This window comes from Thermobia domestica, chromosome 10 (genome assembly GCF_964235325.1).
Source record: "Thermobia domestica chromosome 10, izTheDome1.hap1.1, whole genome shotgun sequence".
Taxonomy (NCBI): domain Eukaryota; kingdom Metazoa; phylum Arthropoda; class Insecta; order Zygentoma; family Lepismatidae; genus Thermobia; species Thermobia domestica.
The window spans coordinates 230988286-231006261 of NC_137463.1; the positions used below are offsets into that span (position 1 = coordinate 230988286).

General features: G+C 34.9%; 1 protein-coding gene across 1 annotated transcript in view; it reads left to right on the forward strand.

Annotated features, from left to right (window-relative positions):
• Positions 1 to 2071: 2071 nt before the first annotated feature.
• The window catches only part of LOC145663057 (sialin-like), an 80853-nt gene continuing 64948 nt past the window's right edge, over positions 2072 to 17976 (forward strand). Inside the window, exons 1-2 of the mRNA XM_081729219.1 lie at positions 2072 to 2298; positions 15656 to 15867. Of these exons, the coding sequence (XP_081585345.1) occupies positions 2283 to 2298; positions 15656 to 15867 (228 nt within the window). The 5' untranslated portion in view covers positions 2072 to 2282. The remainder of the gene's footprint in view (positions 2299 to 15655; positions 15868 to 17976) is intronic.

The window sequence follows — 17976 nt, forward strand, 5'->3', positions numbered from 1 at the left end:
AGAAATATTGTATATATGAGGGGCACTTAAGAAGTATATAGAGGTTAACGGCCCCGAGTTCTTTTTCTTTTTATTGAATAATGGAATAAAAAGAAAAGTCCGTCGAGCGCCATAATATACAACAGTATGATGTATATTTTTACTTGTAAATTATTATTTACTTGTAAATTTGGGCCATAATGCATTTTAAATAGGTACTAGGCTGAATCGGCTATTAGAAGAAGAGAAAGAAAAAGAAATAATATAGTTATAACGTTAATATAAAAAGATATTCAAATGTTTTTAGGTAATCTAATCCTGATGTCGACGTCATGATAACATATAATAAATAGAATTATTCAGTTAAGCATGTAGACATCTTGAAAAAGTGTGTATAAGTAAAATGTACACTTCTCTTATATGTTTATTAAACTACGTGTGCAAAAAGATAAATTGATGTATTTTAATGGCTCAATAATTAATAGAATTATCCAAAGAACCATTATAAGAGGGATGAAGGTCTAGGAATTCCTAGAATCTCCAATGTTGTATCTTGAACGAAACCAAATGAAAATGTGATGTACCATCGCTGTAATGCTAAAAATGAGTCATAGATGGCAGAATATTTCTGCCCTATTATTAAATCCTTATTTCACTCTAATCAAATCGATGCTTTGATACACAGGAAAAGCTCTATTTTCCAAATTAAATGGCCAGCTAATATAAAGAAAATAAATCAAACGAAAGTTGAATTGAAGAAGAAATTTGATGATTGAAAAAAAAACTAGATTTTCAGGGTAAGGGAATCGATCAATTTGGAGATGACAACATTTCTAACGAGGTCTTATTTGATAATAGGCTAATGTCGGGCTTCAGATTCATCGATTTCCTTAAAATCAGGAAAAAAAAAAAACATTTGGCACAAACGTTCCTATAGCTCAAGCCAAATCAAATGAAAATGTGATGTACCATCGCTGTAATATTAAAAATGAGACACTTAAACATGTATTACGTGAGTGTATAAGCAATAAAATTATTCATCGTGATAAAATAGGCCTAGTAGAAATTATTAAGAATGAATTATCATCAAATCAGTACAAAGTTATTGTTGAATTTCATTTCTTGCGACAATGAAACGTTTAAACCAGACTTAGTTGCAACAAATGGCGACGACACAACGATAATTGATGTTACAGTAGGATTCGAACAAAATGAGTTTGAGAATATTGCAATTAAGGAAAAAGTGAATAAATAAAATAGGATTAGAGAAAATGTAACGAGAAAATTAAAAGTGAAGAAATTTAAACCACATCAGTGTTGTCAGGAATTACCAAGTTCAAGAGTATGGGAAAAGTAGATACAGATTTTCATAAATTTAGTCAAGATTCCATATATAATTGTGAATTGAATGGGGCAAAATTTAATAAAAATCTTGCTTAGTTTCCCGAACATATTGAATGTTACATTCTAAGAAAATACAAATATGGTTTCCTCTGAAATTCACCATACCGCTTCTTCTTACACTATTAGTTTTTGTGCTATTAATACTCAAAGATTAATTTTCTGCACTTTCTTGTGCTCATAACTCGGAAAGAATGCAGTTTTCTGCTTCGGTGTAATATTTTTTGCTTGTTTTCGTGTCTATTTTCAACCTCCAACAGCTGTAATAAGAATTATAAAATACCATATATATATATATATATATATATATATATATATATATATATATATATATATATATATATATATATATATATTATATATATATATATATGGGGGGGGGGGGTTTGTGCTTGTGTGTAACAAGGGATGGTGCGTGTACCCACCTAAAAAAATTAGCATTACATCACTGGTAATAGGTTGAAGAAGACTGCAGTAAATAATTGATCAACTTCTTGTTTAAGGAAATAGATGAAAGAGTCCGATGAACAATGGGTGAGATCTTTATCAATGATCTTCTGGCATGATTGTAACGCATTCTGAGAGATAACTGCTGTTAAGTAGTTCTTTCATGTTGATTTTGATTAAAGACTTCCTATACAATTGAAAACGAAGCAGCTGAAGATCTATTATTTCATTGCCTCAAAGAATAGACGCTCACTCTTGCTGGAACTTACCAGCAAGCTCTCTGTGTGACGTTCATTAGTGATGACATATTTAATTTAGTAGCGAAAGATTGGAGTATCTAGTGAGAATTGTTTGAAGAATGATAAAACCGAAGTTTGCTTTTAAGAAGATAAACAAAAGTAAATGTCCAAAGCATTTCCAGCTTACGTGAAATTCACCCAAGAGCTGCACTAGCCATGTCTTGCAACGCAGGTAAGATCTATTTAGTTTAACACAGAAAATATTGCCGTAGAAAGTAGGTAATAAGTAGGGCTACAAGGGAACTTGCCTTTATTCAGGGAAATTGGCATGTATTATATTAAAGATATAACAGTTCCTACAATATGTTGGCAGCCAAATTGCCTCGATAGCTTAAATATTAGTTTTGCTTTTTTAAAGTTTAAGTTGGCGAACCGGAAATCAAGATGATGCAAAGTTCAAGTTTTGTTTTGAATAAAGAAGGTGCAAAAATAAGTAAATAAATCAAACTTATTTCCCGTTCTGTTTCGTAACTTGAAAATAACATGAGAAATATATAAGAGAATTAGTTATAAGCAGGAGTAAAAGTGAGGGAGAACGCGGGTGGATGCCGTTCCCCCACTTCCAAAAAAGTATATGGCATCTCCTCCTTTCCTAAAAAATTACGAGCAAAGATAGGCACGGGGGACGGAGTGACATCATGCGTTCCTCTACCTTTTCAGATCCATTTTTACCCCCTGGGTATAAGTGTAAACAATAATATCCGAAAATTACTTAATTAAAAAAAAAAAAAAACACGCACATAGTATTTTTCCGCCACAAGGGCTACTTGCCACGATGGACTGACAATACTTGTTTTTTTTGTGATAATTTGTAAATAAAATTAAATTTATTTTTTTTAAATAACGTACTTTTTGAAACGGAAGGTAAATCTTACTTTAAAAATAAAACAAATTGTAACAAAATGATTCTGTCTCGAAGAAAATTATTTTAAAAAATGTAAGCCACTAGATGAAGAGCACTATCGTTTACAATCAACTTATATAATACATGACAGTGATCTCTATGCTTTTCTTTTTAGTCATACTTAAATAGAATTTTATAAAACAGTAATTTTATTGAAAATAGAATTATTTTGCACCTTTTAGTATAAGTTGCTATATTGTTTACTGTTCACTACAGTTTGCTTTATTTTAGAGAAAGGGTAGGCACTATTTTTTAAAATATTTATTTTCTACTTTTAACCACAATCAGTGGCGCATTTAGCAGCTTGGCGTCCCCAATAATCACATGTTTCTCCACCTCTTTCATCCGTAACATAAAAATAAAACTTAACTAAATATCGGTGTATTGTAGGGATGGCCAAAATTTCCCGGAATCGGAAATTTAACTTTCCAAATTTCTAAAAAATTACGGAATTGTTCCATCGGAATTTTTCCGAATTCCGGATTTTTTTCGATTTTACTTTCCGGATTCCGGGAAGTAAACATTCCGGAATGTGCCAACCCTAGTATATTGAAGGGTCGAGGAGACCACGCAGGCAGAGGAAGATGATACAAGAGCACAGCATATAGATTCGGAGGGCTTCTATGTTTATATAGATGAGAGTTTCTTGTTTTTTGTTTTTATTACTGCATAGAACTGAAGTACACGACGCTTCTATCAAATGTAAAAATTCTCTATTTGCTATTTATTTTTTAACTTTCTCACACCATAAAATTTTAAAAATATTATTTAATTTTTAAATCTTGCGTCCTTCAATAATTTTGCAGTCTAGATACGGGCCTAGTTGCCCTAATGGGAAATCCAGCGCTGGCCACAATTAAGTATACATGCATTTTCTGTTTACATTTTACTCTATTTTATACATGTTTTACACTTTATTTCGCATACCAATAATAGAATGAGTCATGGGTCACAATTTTTGTCCGGGTCATCTGTGCCCATCTCGCTTCTCAGGCCAGGTCTAACCCGAGAACCCAGTCAGATCCAGTGACCTGAACAGACCCGGGATCCAAAAACAGCCGAAATATCAGACCTGCACCATTATTGCAGAATTTTATAGTTGGCTAGCCTTTGGTTAGCTGAGGACTTTGCCCTCAAGGCCTCGCGTTTCCTCAGCCTACGCCCTCTCGTCTCATATTTCAGCCTTTGCTTCCGTTCTTCACACGCTAATAATGCGTCGATGGCATTATTCTTTGCGAAAAATTTAAACCCTTTTTTCCTTTATAGTACGCATTTCAACCAAAGTGAGATGATAAAATCCCATGTCTACCCAAGTGATAAATATGTTCAAAAATTCATTTCAAATGGTTCACCCGTTTTCCCGTGATAATGAGACTGACCATCTCGAAGTAATTTTTTAAGTTTGAAAAGGAAAATGGAAATTGTCCCCCTTCTCTCTCATTAAAAGCGGAATTTCCGGAAACGCTGCGGCATATGCCCATTTGTTTTGAATCAGTTTATATGCCAAATATCATATCCCTAAGATGCCTCTAATCTCAATGAATTTCAAGATATGGTCATCCTGTCACAACATTGAAACTCCCATCCTGGGCATTTCTTCCCGCATTTTTCACTTCTTTAAGGGGAAATATTGAAGAACGCTAAAACTTGTCTTTAATTGTTTTATATGAAAAGTCTAAATAAGAAATTTAATGTCTGTAATCTTAAGAGATTTCGAGATATGGCCACCCAATTATAACAATTGTAATTCCCACCTTTTTTCTTCCCTTTTAGTTCAAATATTAAAAAAAAGAAAACTCTGAAAGACGTGCCTAATTATTTTAAATGAGGAATCCATATATCAAATTTCTTGTCGAATTCCTCTTTCCTCATTCCATGTCGAATTTTCAAAAATCCTTCCTTAGTGGTACCTTACATCACAAATCCTATGCCCAGTCAAAATTTCAAGTTTCTACCTTAAACGGTTTCACCTGGGCTTTGATCAGTCAGACAATCACTCATTCAGGACTTCTTCAGGGTCACCAGGAAACTCCGGGTTATGGGTCTGTCCGGATCGCTGGGTCTGTGTCCATCTCCGTAAAAATCACTCTTAGTTAAAAAGTATATAAAAATATAGAAATACAATGAAAGCAACAGATTGTCACCTGACTTCTGTCGCTAAGCTAAATTTAATCAGAGTATAAAGTCGGTAAATGAGATAAATTAAGACTGAAAGAACTGAGAACACGGTTCAACCATTGTCAATTAAATAAAACACGTAAGAAAAAAAAACTAACATTGCGACATACCATGTAAGTAGAATCCATTTTCGATTCACTGTACGAAGTAGGAGGTATTGAGCCGGGTGAATCTACTGCAAGTGGTCAATCATAGAATAAATGATGGATTGAAAAAATAAAAGACTGCAAAACCTCGAGAAAATACACGACACGATATTGTCTCCTGCAAGTTTGCAACGTATGGGCTCAGATCAACTACATTTTTCATTTATTCAAGGGGCAAATAAAAACAAAATGAAAACAAAGAGCAGAGTTAGATTGACACCATAAAAAGGTCGGTGACACAAATATTGGGAGGGCGGAATACCAATTGATTAGAGATATGGGGTGTTACATCATTTATAGACGTCTGTTGTTACGGACATCACACATTACGTCTATAATCACATATGATTCGAGTTATAACGCAAGACAGAATTTTGAAATAAAGATACTGTATTTTCCTTTTCGTTATTAAATACCGGTATAATTTTGGAAGGAGGGGGTTACCATAAGGGAAAGCATTTGCCCGGTTGATCGATAAGCTAGTCCATCCCTGATAAACAAGATAGTCCGTCTAAAAGATCAACAAACCTTAGCCAGAACATAGGAATATTCATCGTAAAGTTACTTGAGTATTCCGGAGGGAATTCTGATCCCTTTACTACCGAAAAAATGTCCAAAAAAGAATACGGTAGTTTCGTGTTTGGTGTAGATTATACACGATATTTAAACGTCATCCATTTAAATGGTACATAGAGCCCCTTCTTTCGTGACTATGTTAAAAATTCAACTGAATTGACCCGAAAGAGCGTAAAAGATCGACTAAAAAAAAAAAAAAAAAAAAAGTTGGCGATCTTAAGCATAAATACTTAAATTGGTCGAAGGGTAACGTGAAATGGAATTTCTAATTTTTCGCCCCATCTTTATGTTAACAAGGACGGTTGATTAATTACACTGAATGATTATGCAAGAATTGGTGGAATAAGAATACGGGAGGAAACGGGAGAACTCCGAGAAAACTCACGGACACAATGCTGTCTACTACAACTCGTGTAAGGACGGGAATCGAACCAGGGCCGCGGTGGCTCAGTGGTAGAGCGTGGACATCCCAGCCCCCGCCAAGTGAACTTTGTGGTGGACAAACACCGTGTGCGTGGGTTTTCTCGGGGTTCTCCCGTTTCCTCCCACTTTCTTCATTCCACCATTTCATTCATCACTCATCATCACCGTCTCCTTTAGCCTAGCCGGCATAACCGTGGGACGTAAAACTCAGAGATTTCGTTTCATTTCATACGGGAATCGAACCAGAACTAAACACTCTACTGCTGACATGGAATTGTATTGAAACAGAGAAGGATTTTTCTTGCAATCTCTCCCGTTCCAAATACTACAATCCCTGAAAAGAAACTATCGTAGGATTATGCTAATATTTATTAGCAGAAGAAAGATTTAGTGAAGACAGTACGTTGAGAGTTCACGCTATCTACAAAGTGCATCTAAGAAGGATTTAAGGCACGTGTGTATTTCAAGTGACACATTCTGCTGTGTAAATATACGTCCATGAGTGAGTTTTTTTTTTTTAAAGTTAGTTTAACATTCATTCTACATAGATAAGCTGATAAGGGATCAAAACAAATTTCGAACCATACTCACTCACACAAATGCTTGTGTTCCTATTCCTGCCATCAATCTTTGCATACAAAAGCATAGAACGTATCTAAATACAGGGCCGGCTTGTCCATGTAGACAACCTAGAAGGCTGCCTAGGGCGAAAACATTTAGGAGCGGAATGGCAGGCAATTTTTTAACGTGCGGTTTATCAACATTAGCCAAAACGTGCGTGCGCCAGCGCCCTACATATTTAGAAAGAGGAAGTTAATGAAAAGTGGGATCACCTAAGATTGATTACTCCTCATCTAATAGAGCGGGGGACATTTATCTGGCCATAGTACGTTTGTGTGTTGCCACTGTTCATTCTATGACTAAAGAAGATCTCGTCCATTATCTGAATATCCAGACTCCGGATGCTTGCAGAAATGTCACTGACCTAAAGTTTCCACATAAGGTAGTCAATGGAAACTTAAGATCTGAAGCCCTACTTCAAGAATTATCCCTTCACACTCCTACCCATGTAGCATTAAATACCCACCTCTTCCACCTTTCCCGCCCTAGACTGTCGTTTTAGAACATTCTTTCACAGAGCATCAAATTTATATAATCAGATAACAACTGACGTGGACACTTTTTAATTCAACTTTTGACAAAATAATTACACAAATTCAAAATAACTAAAAATGAATTAAGAAACTTCATCTTTGCTTTGTCTTTTTTATTGTTTTTTTAATAGTTAATACATGTTTGTTATATTTCCTTGTGTAAATAGCACTCCTTATGCTGTATCTGAGTATCTGTTGAAATAAATAAATGAAATAAAAAAGAATTATTCAGTTTGGAAAATCTGCACTCCAACCTACCTTCGACCACGATTACATTAGTAAAATTTCATTCCAAATGCCACAGCAATAATCTTTAAAATAATTGGTTTATAAATATTACTCAGGATTACTTATTAACTCCATACAGAGAGACATTGGGAGTAAGTTTCATTTTATTTAATGCTTAAACACATAATAACAATATGATGATGTGGTGAAAATCTCAGGGGTAACAAGGCATCACTTGGGATTTGGGGAAGAAGGAGATTATAGGAGCGCAGATATGTTTTTGCCTAGGGTATAAAATATCCTAGAGCCGCCCCTGTCTAAATATATTTAAAGAATTAATCATAACTTTCATAATAGCACATCATATTTTGAAACACTTTATTACATTAATCTGTATTAGTGAAGTAGGTAGCCATCTTTTAGTACAATTGTAAATTTAATTGAAAACAAATTGGAATAGTAAACGATGATTGAGTTGGGAATTGTCAGAGTATTTACTGTATTCATTCGATAATTTATCTCAATATGCACACTCATGTCCAAAATAATTGTCGCATATCTATAACTGTCTTCTTGCAAGAATATAATTTGATAATGATTCTGCAGGGTACTTATAATGCTAATAGACCCTACTATGTGTATAATCAGGAAATGCGTATTTGTGGTAAATTTCATAGGAAAAGAATTATAAATACGAAAATTAGGATGAGTAAAACAAAATGTTGCTAAATGGACAAGAAAGTTTTATTTTCGTTTTATTGTTCTTATTTACTCTTCTTTTCACATGAAATTTGCCACATAAACGTACATTTCTTTGCCGATCATACACATATTAACATTATAAGAAATATCGCGCGATTTCGTTATGAAATTATATTCCTACAACAACATATTTACAGACACGCGACAGTAATTTTGGACATGAGTGTACATACAATCCAAAAGCAAATACAGTCTGTATGTGTATTATCAAAGTACCGACATGATAACGGCTGAACTTCAAAGGATTAGAAAAAACAACAACGTGTAATGTGCGATGATCTAACAAACCTATATTTTCATATTAATCTATCTTTTTTTTTTTAGCTGCAAGACATTATGATACGAATTCTCGCTCCGCTACAGACTACATAAAACAATCTATGCTAGAAATGAATAAACCCTTTAATTTGATATATACGAGGGTAACTCAAAAATTATTCGCAATTTGGCATAACTCTTGTTACATTGCTCATATTGATCTTGTCCTGGTTTATTTTATTGTTATGCTGTTGTGATCATGCTATAAAGGTTGATTCTAATTCCTCCGTTTGTCTTCCTTCTGTTGCAAATAGATCATGGCCACTCTTATTAGAAGTTTGCACCAAAGAGGAACAACGAGCAGTGATCCTGCTTTTTGGGGCACAAGGTGTATCAGGAACAATGACTAATTTCCAAACGATGTGCCACTTCATCAATAGTCAGTCGTCTGTCTAACAGAACGATGTCACGTGCACGTTCAATGTTATCATTTGTGGCCGTAGATTGTCGTCCGGCTCGTTCATCGTGCGTAACACTTGTGCGATCATTTTTGAATTTTTCAATCCATTCATAGACACTCCATTGTGGTAAGACACTGTTCCCTTGCGGCCCCTGATATACCTTCCGACCACAAAAACAAAATAACTGCTCATTGTTCCTCTTTGGTGCTAACTTCTAATGGAGCGGCCATGATATATCTGCAACAAAAGGAAGATAAATACTAGCATGATCACAACAGCGTAACAATAAAATAAACAAGGACAGAAGTCAGTATGAATAATGCAAGAAGAGTTATGTCAAAATTGCGGATAGTTTGGCCTCAACCAGGAAGGGATAGTAGCGTGGCGCCTCTAAAATTTTCTTCCCCTCCCTAGATACAATGCGTCATCAAGTGCTAAATTGATATTCAAAATATACAAATTAGATATTCGTAATAGATGCTTCAAGTTTAAGAGTACAAGATGCTACAAGATTAAAAATGGGAGAAAACAGCTAAGAATGTCTGATAGAAAGAGAGAACTCGAACATTTTTACATAGATTTCTTGGTGATTTCTCAATGACATCGTAGATTAAATTTAGCAAGTGGAATTGAATAAGTAATCGTAGTAAGCGAAATGACGCGAAACTCGTATGGATTTAGAAAAGGCCGATATAAGAAAGATACAAAATAAGTGTCAAAACCCTCAAATTCCGACTGAAGTTGGAACGTTCTTTCTTGTCTAAGTATAGAGTCTAAGATAGAGCAAGAAAACATAGATTGGCAACTCACAAAACCCTAACAGTGATCCTGACTTTCTTGGGAGACGGGATATAAGGATGATTTAGCACTGCATTGTACTGCTTTGCTTCGGATATTTAGAGGAATATTCAGAGTTCACTGCACGTCACCATATCTTTTAAAAAGTCATGTCCTTGACTTGCTTAATGAACGAAGCATTCCACTGGTAACAGCAGTCTGACTCTTCTGCTCTGCTCTTGGTGATCCATCACGCACTGACTGAAACTCCAAATTTTCATTCACGAAATCGCATGTTATACTGTACAAAATGTTTAAATTCTGTGATAACATTCGTCCATTATTTCAAATTGTTTCTCCTAGATCATTAAGGATGATTGGTGTTGCGATTGTTATCAAGTATTGTTCGGATAGGGTAGGAGTAGGACGCGGACGAAATCAAAATGTGAGGGGCTGTACTGCGACACTATTCTAAATGGAATGACAAACATCTTGGCATTTGAAGGCGGCGCTCCAAGTTCCCTTTAATTGCTGCTAGCAAATGAGAGGCCAGCGATATTGGCACATTTATTTTGTACACATTCATGTCCATCCCCTGCCACCTGATCGCGCTGTAGTTTGTCTGCTTAGCCATACCACTTGGCAACTTCGCCCCAGAGCTTGCATTTTATTCGTTTAGCTGAAATACCAAGATGTTTATCACAAGGTTTAGTATATGGTGATTTATATTGTAATTTTTCTTATCTTTGGGGGCAGTTGGCAACTCCTAGAAAGAAACCTTTGGAAGTGGTTATGGTGAAGGACGGTAACCCTGGAGGGAGACCCAAGAGGATTTGGATATTTTTACAAGGATATGTCGCCACAATTATTCAACCTTTATAGTGAATGTTTAATGAAGGAAGCAGTGGTTGGAGTGAGACGGTATGAAGTGGTATGCCATACCGCCTCTGGCTTTTCAGTGATGAAGGCACACCGTCTCTGGTTTTTCAATGATTGAAACATATCTTCACTGGAAAGTAGATGCTAAATACCTTTAATAAATCTATTTTATACACAGTAATTGACGAATAGTTTTGCACGTAAAAGGTTGTATTTCTTATGTAGAAATAATTTCTAATTTGACAATACCGACATTTTTCTTATCTTTTCCTACTTTTTGTTTTCAAAATGAGGTGTCTTCAAAGATGTTCACCTAGTTCATATTTAGATGTACCACATTGAATTGTTCCTTTGTTGTGTTTGTGTATGTGTATATTTTCTTGCCTTAATGCATATAAATGCCGTGTTTTGAGCATGGACAGGTTTAGGAGTTGTCTACTCTGGGGGTGGACCTTCCGGGTGTTTGGAATACCCCACGATCGAGTGGGGGACCGGGAGTTTTTCCACAGGAAATTATTAATATCTTCATTCGGTTTTTGAACATTTTCGTGTATAATTCTCTATAATACAACGGAAGGTTTTTTTTTTAGAAAGTTGGAGGGGATCAAAGTATCTCTTGCCCCCCCCCCCCTTCTGCGTTACTACAGAGAAGCTCTCCAGTTGTTTTCAGTCATTATGTAAATAGAAATGCAATCTTAGGCAACATACCCTCACAGCATTTCAACATTTAGGTAGACGGTATGTCACGTCAAAATCGTAATAAAACATACCACCTGTTTTTTTTTTTTTTTTTTTTTTTTTTCACTTCGAATACTGAAAGGAAGCGTTAATGGGAATTGGAGATTTCAAGATTGGAGGGCAGATCATTAACAAGATTAGGTATGCAAATGATACGGCTATTATAGCTAGAACCGAAGAAGGACTACAGGAGATGATTGACAAAACAGTTGACACTGGGAAACTATATGGCTGGAAATCAACATCGAAAAGTCGAAAGTCATGGTCATGAGAATATCCCGAGGAAACGCGTCATTACGGGCCAGAGTAGAACAAAGAAAACTTGAAGGAGTCGAGAGTTTCAAGCATCTGGGAAGTATTTTTACAAGAGTCTTTTACTGCACCAAAGAGATCAGGTGAAGAATTGCCATAACCAAAGAAGCATTCAACAAGAAAAGATCACTCTTAACTTGCAGGCTTAATATTGGACTTAGGAAGAAGTTGGTCAGGTGTTATATATGGAGCATTGGACTGTATGGTTCAGTGACTTGGATATTACAGAAGTTAGAAAAAAATATTTAGAGAGTTTCGAAATGTGTGTGTTGGAGGAAAATGGAGAATATAAAGTAGACAGAGAGAGCAACAAACGAAAATATTTTTAAACGGATAGGAGAGAAGAGGGCACTTCTAGCCAACATCTTTCATAGGAAGGTCAATTGGATTGGACATATCTTACAAAGAAATTGTCTTCTTCATATTGCCATAGAAAGGAAAATGGAAGGAAAGCGAGGAATAGGAAGAACAAGAAACAACTGATCGATTATTTGAAAATAGAAGAAAACATTGAGAGTTAAAAGAGGAAGCTGAAGACCGAGAAACGTAGAAGGAACATTTCCAGGAAGCCTAAATCTAAAATTGAAAAAAAAAAAACTCATTAGTCTAGGACTCGCCGAAAGGCAGAATACTTAATAATAATCTGATAACAAAACACACATGTCTTCCTTTCTCCCAAAGTAACAGAATTCGGCATCACCGCTGGTTACAGATCAACCGGAAGGAGGGAAATCAGTAAAGTTAATGCCCCTCCTCAAACAACTTCTATTATCTAGTGATATTGCTACGATCCATGCATTCCACATCATACACTTCCATATTTTTTTTTTTTTTTTTTAATTTCAGTTGGAATTCTCCATTTAGTTGACAAAAGTCTCTACACTTTGTTGGCCATTCTTTGTAAATTACACCAAAATGCGCGAGACTTTTTCCACTAAAGCGACAGACGATTCAACTATACCTATCCTCTTCGGTCCTGAAAGCATCATGACACGATTAATTATATTTTTCTTACATAACTTTAACCTTTGGAGCGTACGATACACATCTGTGGACAAATGATGAATTTATCTTCTTTTGAGAAAACACTGAATTCTTAAACCTTATGCTTTTATTATTTCAAAACGTACATTTAGTGCTTTCTTTACTAAAAGAAACTAAAAGAAAATACTGTTAAAAAATAAAAAATATACATGAATAGCGACAATACAAAATAATCTTCTTCGCCAATAACAAAAAAAAATCAAGGAACACACTTATTATAAACCTTCAAACATTTCAAGATGCAGATCTTTTCCTTAGCTTCAACGAGAATGAAATTCTAAGGAACAGTTCTGTTCTTTTAGAATGCATAAGTATATTTTGCAAGAAGTACACAAAATTCTAGTTTTTCCTCTTCACTTTTCTTTTCTGGAACGAGTTGAATTTCGTATGTCCATAACTTTAGGTAAGTGAAGATTTTCAACTTTTCTTGCTTCAGGTAGGCAAGTGCACGTTTCCAGGACGTTCTACTGGTATTTATCTTTGAGGTGCTTTGTCTTCCTCTAAGAAATGTATTAGAATTGTCAACATAATGAATCAAAGATTGGGTTACGCGAAGTTTGAAGTAGTGGAGATCAAGAATATTTTGTTTTCTGACACGAAGTGCCTTGCAGTTATCTTTGTACTGCAACCAACTGTTTACAACAGCAGCGTCAAAGAGATATTCCAAAACACGAACAGTCCATTTATTCTTCGATGATAAGAATTGTAATGCGAGATAAGACGGTGACCAAATTCACACCTCCCATGTTTTCATTGTACTTTTCAGTGGCGTTGAGTTAGGTGATCTGTACATACTGTCTATCTTTGCTGGAATATTGGGAAAGTGCTCTAAGGATCCCCAATCCTTCCTATCCTTTTGATTTCTCTCTGGATAATTAAATTTAGGAAAATAGTTTTTTAGAGTCATAATTCTAACCTCCTTGGATAGGTCGTTTGCTTCCAACATTCTTATCTTTTATCAGTCTCACAACGTTCTTTCGTCTGGCGGGGTTTAATGTAAGGTACAGTTCGTGGAGAATGTTAAAATGGCTGTAGATCACAAATATTTGTGACAACATCCTCTACTGTAGAAGTATCTTTGTGTAGACCTAATGATGGGGTTAATTCCGATAAATTATCACTGCTTTCATCACTGGAAGCATTGATGTCAGATAAATGTTTCATAGTCCTTGTCATTATCTGAATTACCCCCAATAAGATCAAAATCACTGTCTGAATCCTGTCATCCTACATTTTCTAAAATTCTTCAGTGGGTTGTCCGTTTTCAAGAACATTCAGGAAGATCCTGCAACAAATAATGGTAGGAATGATAAATATTGCAGAATAGTATTTTTCTACACTAATAAATATTAATTGAACTAAATTTTAATAACAAGTTTCACTAGAATTTTTAATGCTAATTCATTTGAATTCAGGAAAAAAACATTGCTTGAAATAGTTGGTCTAGGTTCCATGCAAGACCAACATTTCCGAAGCAGAAAACACAACTCAGACCTAATGTCCACATGCGTGGACATACTGCCTCCTTGGAGAATAATAATACAGTCCCAATGTCCACACTTGTGGACATATTTATTTCATTTGCTACAGCTTGTCAATAGTTGAATTGAATGTATTAATTTTACGAAAAATATCTTTTGACATGATCATTTTAATATACAAATACAATAGAAACCATTAAAAAAAGAAATTCAAGCAAAATATCAAACAATAATTACCTGGAGGTCGGAAACATAATCGTGTTATTCTCTTCATTGTATTGACCATTATTGTAGTTCATTCCATAGACGTGCAAAGTTGCTTGATTTTCTTCCTTGCGTTGTGTGATCCATAGACATTACAATAAGACAAGCAGTAGCACCAACTGCGAATTGATGTGTCTAGAAAATACTAAAATAATTTGTCCACAGGCGTGGACATTAGGACGGAAGAGGCTATCTCCAGCGTGAACTATCAATTAGTCGAATGGCTAATTTGTAATCTGCTATTTGCATTCTGCACAGAAAGAAAGAAAGACAACAAAATAGTGTACGATAGTTTCCGATCTTTTCTTGTAATTAATTTGCTGTTCTGTATTAGGTTGTCTGTGTCAGATTGATATAAGCATTTATTACAGTATACAGTAAACAGAACCACTGCTACAAAACTGAAATATCGGTATATTTATAAGTAGAACTCATTACTGTCAATGATACGCTGCCGTGAATGTGCTTCCGAAATGCTGGCAGTGCGTCATCGACAATAGTGAGTACTACTCATAAATATACTAACATTTCAGTTTTATAACATTTCCTGTTTATTATATACCGAAATAAATGCGTATGCATGTTTGTCTGGGACAACATCTTGGCTGTTACCTATATATTTACCTTCATCACTTGTGTGTCAGCAGCAACAGTTCACTACCAATAGTTTGTTTTAGGCACATAGATGGATGCTTCACTCTCTTTATAGTTTTGCGTACATGCGGCGTGAACATAAATTTTCACTTTTAAGCCATGTGTATGTAATTGCATACACACCTGCAAAATAAATGCGCCAGAAATAAAATATATTGTTTGTGTATGGAAAACCATACATGGCGCTGCTCGAGAGAGCCGTGTGTATGAAATTCCATACACATGGCAGTCAACGTGTTAAAGGAATGTATTGAATAGCTTATTTCAGTTTTTATATCTTTGTTTTGTAGTTTTGCCCGTGAGGATTGTTCTGGGTTTTATGATATTTTCCATCGCTCTTACTTCGTTCCTCATGCGTATTAGCCTCAGCATTGCAATAATTCCTATGGTGAAGACTAAAAATGTTAGGAATGAGACAGTAAATCGAAGAAGCGAATGCAGCTCGTTTGATCAGGAGGATGTAGAAAACAATACAATCACACCACTTAGTCCAACAAATCATGTAAGTAGTTCAATTATCTTTGTTGCTTAAATATATATTTATTTTAATTATATACAGGGTGTACAACAAGTTCGCAACCTTATTCCTTATTATTATTTTATACATATTCTATATTAAGTGCTGGAAGTGACTGCCGGTTTGTTCTTCACACAAGTGGACAGGACGAATCATGTAGTTGAAAACTCTTCTCAATATTATGTAAAAACCCTTGACAGTAGTTCATATCCAAGAATTTTGGGCATTAATGTATCCATCCAGGCGAAACAATGAATCATCAATCCAATACCAATAGACTGAAATAGTGTGACGTCACATCCTTCTCGTTGCCAAGGTGATCGCCATTTTATTTTCTAAACAACAAGTAGCCTAAATACCAAGGGTCTAAATGCAAAGTGTAAACAGTGATGAAATATTTCGGAACTGCAAACATTAGACTGAATGAAATATTTGTGTTTCTTTTTTAAAATTTTCAATCAATGAAACTAAAATAACAGAGATATAGAAAAATACAAAGACAAAAAAATGTACTCATCTTATTCATAATCAGATATTAATCTTAAATTATTCTGGAAAATTTATGATTCATTATTATAAGTATCATAACATTGCTAGGGATGCGCACGAGACAAGATTTGTGGCTGTTTCGTCTCGAAAATGTGCTGTAAAAGTGATGTCTCGACTCGAAAAATGTATATTTTTCTATTGGAAGAGCCGTGTCTCGACTCGAATTTGGTCAGTTAAATCTTGCCTCGACTCGTCTCGTGTGCATCCCTAAACCTTGAATACATGAACAGGATTAATGATTAACAGTTGTTTAGGATATATGCTGAACCATTCATAATTGGATGTTTTCTTGTTGTACTGTTTCCAAATGTTTAAGAAAAAAGTTGATACGGAATATAAGAAAAGATTGACCTATGTCCATTGATGGTCTGCACTGAAAAATTCCAAAGGCTTGCTTTATTCCCCTTTCTTTTGTAATATTTTAGACATTAATATTGTGCACTTGCATTACCAAGAGTGGACATGAGAAGCAAATATCCAAGTAGAATTAATATTGTTCTAAAAGTTTTTTTTTCTTTTTCTTTTTAAAAATCGTATATTTTTACAGTCTTCCTAGTGTCAACAATTTGTCAATCTGCACGTTAGGGAGTTTCTATTGTGTATAATTGCTTCTTAAGGTGGATTACATGATAATAACTTTTACATTAATTATTTGATTTCTACCTAATCACTTAGAGATGTGGCGCTTTTAGAAATAAGTTTCTTAAATGTAAGTCTTTCTTTATGAATTTTCTTGATTTTATTCGTAGTTTCCTAAACGCATTTCCATATTCTAAATCTGTACCTTTTCCCACCAACATTATTTAATCGTTAAACATTTTATAATTTTAAATAAATTTACATCGGTTGTCCTTGTTTCTACTAGACTAGATAAACTATTCGCTTCACGCGTTTGTATAAAAAAGAAACAGCGATCACCATGGTAACGGAAAGGAAATGACGACATCACTATTTCAGTCTATTCCGATTCCATAAACCAACAACAACAGTATTTTCGGGTATCCACATCTCTTCAAACAACAGTTACTGGACCGCTATAACTTTATAGTGATACAATTTCAAGTAACTTGCGCATTGTCATGTGTGCACTACCAATGGAGAGCCCGGACTGGCTCGAAAATCGTCGCACTGATTTTTTTTTTTTTTTTTGTCTCACAATATACGCATCTTGCACATCAAAAAACAGTTCTTCTTTCAACAACCTTAGCCGACCGCTTCTCTTCGTGTCCACTACCTGTGTGGAATTTGTCGTACAACCGCTTGATGGAGGATTTGCTTGGAGCATATTTGTGTAGGCCCTCTGAATCAAAACATAACTGCTAGTGCGAATGTACTCTGTCACAATACATAAACGCTGTTGCAATGAAAAACTCATGCAAAAACAATTCACGAGATTCCCCATAAAGTTGTGTAACATTTTGAACATACATATATATATATATATATATATATATATATATATATATATATATATATATATATATATATATATATATATATATATGTGTGTGTGTGTGTGTGTTCAAAATACATGCATAATGACTT